Source organism: Aptenodytes forsteri, unplaced genomic scaffold (genome assembly GCF_000699145.1).
Source record: "Aptenodytes forsteri isolate BGI_AS27 unplaced genomic scaffold, ASM69914v1 Scaffold35, whole genome shotgun sequence".
NCBI classification, from domain to species: Eukaryota; Metazoa; Chordata; class Aves; order Sphenisciformes; family Spheniscidae; genus Aptenodytes; species Aptenodytes forsteri.
Window position 1 is genome coordinate 3,223,818 of NW_008795334.1, and position 6,190 is coordinate 3,230,007.

The following is a 6,190-nucleotide window of genomic DNA, read 5'->3' on the forward strand; positions in this document are numbered from 1 at the left end:
GAAGAGAGGAGGTTATCATCCTAGTGCCAGTTGCACATGCACAGATTTAGGCGTAAGCTGGAATGGAACCGTAACTGCAGTGCAGTGCAAGCCAAGCTGCCTTCCCTATTTCGTACTTCATTAGATCATAAAACTTTTGGGTCAGTTTTATTTTTTTGTGCTAAATGATGAAAATCTGTGGTTTCTAACTCCATGGCTTCTATAGTTCTGTTTTAAATAACGGAAGTTTTCTGAATCTGGAACATGCAGTGTGCGCAGACCCTCTTAAGGGTCAAAACCAAAGGAAATGCTTACATGAGTCCAGGTGTGGTGGGTATACAGGAGAATATCCTGTGTGGAAGAAACTATGCTTTGCCCTCCTGGTTGGCCCCATAGAGGAGAGTGTTAGTATTACCATTAGCCAAGGGAGTGCTTCTGTACCTTGGGCAGTAGAAATTAAAAGGCTGTATAAAACAGCTGAAGGGACATAAGTTTAGTCCCAACTCCTTTTATATATGCTGTTCAAAACAGCTGTCTGCATGTGCTGTACACGTGTTCATATAGATCCAGAAATAAAATCTGGATTTTACCCAGCGTATTAGAAAGAAACCTTTAGCTAGTACTCATCGTCATCTTCCAAGTCTTCCCCTGCAGTTGCAGCTTCCAGTGCAGCCAGAGCTGCTGCTACTTCCGCATCTTCCTCCTCAATTTCTCCATTGATGTCTTCATGGTCAGGGCATGTGGGTACCTGTGCTACTTTGGTAACAGCCATGGCAGTGATACCACCAGGAATGCCCTCACTCAAACTTGCGGAGTCAGTTTTAAAAGGTTCAGTACTGCTTTCCTTCATAAGTGAAGGTGGGGTTACACAAAGGTCCTGGTCCTGTATTGCTGAAGGCCCAGTGTTTTGGTCTGGATGTACACAGTTGACTGAAAAGCTAGCTTTTTCAACATAGTTCCTGGTTTGATTGCCATTTTTGGGATAATCAATATCTGGCAGTTGTATGGCATTGTTTTGTGTTTTCAGTATTGCACTTCCTTTGAGAAAGAAGCTATTGTCTGCAGACCGGGAGTTCCCATCTTGAATACTGTTTGGCTCATTGCAGGCTGCCTTCCTCTGACAGCCTGCCTCTAGGTCAAGTTCTTGGCCGGACCTATTTAATTTGGTGTACAAGTCTCTATTGCTGGCTGAAGGAGACTCTGCTGACTGGCTGGAGAATCCCTGTTCACTGGCTTCTTTCACTGGGTTTGTGTTGGGATTGAGCATGGGGTGCACTCCAGTGCAGGAGTTGCCACCATTGACTGCAACATCAAGCTTTGCAACACACTTCACAAGGCCATCCTCTTGAAAATCATTGTCTCCGTGGTTCCAGAGGGTTTCTTTTGTGCTACTTACCTGGGTTTTATTTTCTGTTCTGTTTGGCTTATCCTTCTGGAGCTCATTTTTGTGTTCTTGAATTTCACTATCCTCTTTGAATTTGGATTTATTGCTGCCTTGCTCATTGTGTTCGTAGCTGTTTACTTCATGAACGCATGCAGGCGATTGTACTTCTTCTGGATGAAAAATAAAGCTGGAGTAAGGAAAATTCGTAGAGGAAATGTTAATTATGCTGTTAATCAATATAATTAGTAGAAGGATTAAGCTTAATTTTTAAGCTGGAGATCTTGAGGAATTGGTGTCACTAAGCTTTACTTGGGGTTCTGAGAATGAGCTAAACTTAATGGAAATGCTGAACTGTGCTGTAGGCTGCCGTCTCCTGGGACTGACCATAACTAATGGTAGATTCACCAAGAGCATAAGGAGGATGTCAGAGAACCTTGTGCTGGTTGTTGCATGTTTCCAGCTTTATTTTTTATTTTCTCTGAGGGGTATATTAGCCAATGGTAGTCACCACATAGATTGTTAATTAATATGTCCTCATGTAGTTGCTAAAATATCTCCCTTTTTTTCCTGGTGTTCTTCCTTTCAAGTCGTATCTTCTTGTCCTTTTTTTACTTTTGTCCCCTCCTTTTTCCTTTCTTACTTAATTTTTTCTCTTGCTCCTAACTTTTCCTTGACTTATTTCTTCCAGAGTGCCTCCCTTTCCTTTATCTCTCCTCTTTCTCTCATAGCACCAGTTTTCTTTCCCGCTTCCTTACCTGTTCTAGAGATGTGGCCAAGGGAAGGAGTAACCGTCAAGTGGGGCTGAAGTGTTGTCTTTCTAAAAGTAGCTAGTCCCTCTCCAGGGAGACTTTTAATGTGTGAATTGTTCCCACAACTAACTACATTTAAAAGTTATGATGGAGGCAAGGATCTGTAGTTCATTTTCGTTGCTTAGGAGAGAGGGAGGATCTGGCAAAGCCTGTGCTCCTTGTTCTACTGAATTGAGGGAAAGTCATGCTACCTAAATGAGAAAAAGCTTTGCTAGAGGTGAGTTTTCAATGCCACGCAATTTTTCTGTGGGATAGGAATTATAGAAATGGACCTTAATTACAGTAAATCAAAAAGACATTCACAGGAATGCCTATGCTCTGGCATGACTTTAAAGGTACTGTAAACTTCGGGAAAACTCGAGCCTTGTAAATAGGCTTAATTTAAGCAACAGTTGTATGGGAGCACAGACACATGTTTTAATGCATTTCTTTTATTCAGTCTAAGCAACCCTTGTTCTGTTGTACCTTTGTATCATTTTGCAGCACCTGCACCCCATCTGGATTTTCTTTAATCTGAAAAGAGAGAGAGGGGGAAGGCAAGGGAAGAGGGGAAGTGAGTTAAGCATTATGAAATTAATGTATGGGCAATTGCATTGAAATGATGCTCATGTTTAGAAGGGTTTTATTAGCTAAAAAGAAAGGTGCCTGCACAAGAATGGACACAGTACAGTTCAAGGTCTTTCTAGGTTGCTATCTTGCATTGACAGTGGCCTTTAGCTGGGGAAAAATCTGGGGAAGAATTTAACAGTTCTTAAACAGATAGTGGTGTTCTCCCAGACTATAAAATTCTCCCAGAAATTTTATGATTTGGAGACTCCTAAGTCAGAGAGTAGTGGTTTTTGTTTTGGTTGTTTTTTTTTTTATTTGGCAGCTATTGATGGACTTCTCTTCCATGAATTTGTCCAGTTCTTTTCTTAACTCCAGTAGACTGTTAGCATCTACAGCATCCTTTACTCGGGAGTTTCACAGCCCAGCCTTGCCTGTGTGAAGAAGCACCTGCTTTTGTTTGACTTGAGCCTGGTTCTTACTAGCAGTGTTTGATGCCTTCTGGTTCTTGTATTAGAACAGTGAGCATCATGTCCTGTTGTCACGGTAGTACACATCCTGTACTGCCTCTTCAGTTCTGATACGCAGTCTGAAGAATCCTCATCTCTTTAAATGTTACCCGTACTGACATTGTTTTGTGCCTATAGATTGTCCTTGTGGTGGTTCTCTGGGCCTTTTGCATTTCAACATCCTTCTTAGATGAGGTGTGGGAACCACAAATGCAAAGTTCTCAAGGTGTGGGGAACCACAGATTTATTCTTTCCTAATAACTCCTGTCCTCGCTCAGTTGGCTCTGTGACAGCTACTGAGCGCTGAGGTGACATTTTTGTGGAACTATCTTGTAGTTAGACACAGACATATTGCTGGGATTGGCACTTTATTATATGCAGTGTGTTGCACCTGCTTTTTACTATGGTAAATTCTTCAGAGTTTGACTAGAGCTAGCAGAGTGTTTGCATTTTGTTACATCTCTGTATATTGCAAGCTTTCTGTGTGTGTCATTGCCTGACCCAGTGAGATGCTAAGAACTATCTATTACATGGTTCATATGGAAGTCTTTTATTATGGGAAGAAATAGTTTGCTAATTTGGACCCTTGAACTTTTATGTTCTGAACCTGAAGTGAAGACACAGATCTGAACATCCCAAAATCCTAGAAAAAACATTATTCTTTATGGGTTGGGGCTATCTTATTTCAAGTTAATCAAGTCAGGACGGGTTGTTAATATGTTTTGTCCATCGTTATTCAGGCTCGCTCTTTTTCTCTTGATGTTCTACAACCTTGCATACTTTTGCCATTGCCTAAGGACAGCAGCTCACTTCCCATAAAACAGAAATTGATGATGCAAGGTCAGGGTATTTTCTAGAGTGATTTATTCACAAAACACCAAAGGAAAGTAATATTGATTTATTCTTATCAGGCATGGCCTGAACTGCACACCAGTGATTATGCTAGCAGAAATTACAATCAAAACTCTCTGTTGTATAGGCTTATCGTCTCACTTTTCTTCTAAAATCTGACTTCCTCTGGTGTTAGCACTGAACAAAATGCCTGATGTCAAGCCCCTTGTTCCTGGAGCCTCTAAGGGCCTACAACCATTCAGCAGCTGGTTTTAGCTAGGGTGTAGCTGCTCCTACCTATGCTTTTTGTCTTTGGACGTGAACTGTTTTGGAGCAGAAACTTCTATTGGGAGTAGCCAGCTTGTTGTAGCTCGGTGCCTGGTGGGATGGCTTGTAAGCCAGCTGCTTTACTTCCTCTGTCTTGGTGCTGCTTCTCTCTCTTCCTTAAATGCTTTCGCCATTCCACATTTCTGCTGATCTCGTGCTGCGTGGTGTTGTCCCCCAGCCCTCAACAAGGTCATAGCGGGAATTCTGATACAGGGTTTTTCATCTGAAGAGGATGCAATAACTGGTGAGGTGGTCACATGTACAGACCCTCCTTATGTGCAGTCGCTCTACAGTACAAAGGTGTTTGGACAGATTTGACTAGGTATGGAGCTTATTTGAGCTGGCTGGTGCAGCCATCTTTTCCAGCCAAAGAGGAATTCTTAATACAATTTGCTTTGATCATGTTAAAAGCTGAATTAGCTATAGCTGTTCTTTAGGTTAAGACTGATTTGAAGCTAATTCAGTTGAGCTAAGCCCTATGTGGACGCTTTTTTTTGGTTTGACTGACATCTTTAGTTTTAGCTTAAACCTGCTTCTAAACTGAAGGAACAAAAACTGCATAAAGCTGACCAGCTGTTGATAGACTCAACCTTCAAGTCTCAGGGGTTGGCAGGTTACCATGTGTTAGATAAGTCACCGTGTGATTTCCGTTCATGGGAAAGGCAATGTCACTTGGCTTATGTTAAGCCTCTTTCTATACAGACTCTTACCGTCCCTCATGCTTGCTATGGGCTAAGAGTATGCAAATATTATTTATCATGATTTAGCAGAGCTGAACTTCAATTGCTGTCAGTTGCCATGTGAGCCCACTGAAATGCCAACATAGCCTTTGTCTTGGTTTTAGAGTTTATCGGTTTGGTGAAACCAGTCCTGGTTTGTATGCAGACCAGTTTTGAGAACAGATACTGCTTCTAGCTGGGTGTGGGCATTTCAGGTCAGGCTGCTTCTGTTTTAAACTTTTATCTGACAAATTTCGTACTCTGTGCTTTTATTTATAACTTTTTGTGATTTTTAAATCACAAAATCCTGCTCATAGGTTTTAATCATTGGGAAGTGCTAATTGCTGTCCTTTATTCTGTTGTAAAGACGCTTGTGATTGTCATAGAAAGCAATTATAAATGGAAATTACTGTTGTTGTTTTCATAGGAAGCACTTTCCTGGTTGTGTTTTTTAATTACAGTTACTGTTTGAATTATCTCTGCAGCTACTGCGTTAAGCTTTTCCACTGATGAGTTACAACTGGATCTGTCCTCTGGCATGAATAAACTATTACATATGGAAAATACTTCATGTTGTATTATCTTATAAATTATTTCACATCCCTGAAATAGGAATATGGTTTTACAATGTCATTGTCTGAACACTGTTTTTTTTTTCCACCCTTGCCCTTTTCTTCCATATTTATAATAATCTTTCAAGTCAAGTTGACAAATAAGTCTGGGGAACAAATTGCTTGAATAGTGTGAAAAGGCATGCTTTAATCCTACTTATCTTGTTTTAGCTACCTTGTTCTAAAGACTTGTGTATTGTGTGGTGTTCGTAGTTCCATTAACGGATAAGTAGTTTTAATAAGCTCCTGTCTGGAGCAGTTTGAATGAAGCACACGCTACGGACTTGCAGCAGAAAAGGGTTAGAGAGCTCAAGCAATGGATAATGATATGATATTATCCAATGGATAATGGATCTGATACTGAGTTTAGAAACATTGCATCTTTTTATGTTCAAACTCTTTTTGCCTTTTTGTAAGACGTTTATTCTGTTAGATATTCATAGAATCATAGAATCATAGAATCATTGAGGTTGGA

At 40.6% G+C, this 6,190-nt stretch overlaps 1 protein-coding gene across 1 annotated transcript; it reads right to left on the minus strand.

The window, feature by feature from the left end:
- Positions 1-595: 595 nt before the first annotated feature.
- On the minus strand, positions 596-2,678 carry CUNH4orf19 (chromosome unknown C4orf19 homolog). The gene is made up of 2 exons (XM_009280161.2): positions 2,638-2,678; positions 596-1,550 (listed from the first exon to the last, which is right to left on the minus strand). Exons 1-2 carry the CDS (start codon positions 2,667-2,669, stop codon positions 596-598), a joined length of 987 nt encoding a protein of 328 aa, XP_009278436.1. The 5' UTR covers positions 2,670-2,678.
- Between the last annotated feature and the right edge of the window lie 3,512 nt (positions 2,679-6,190).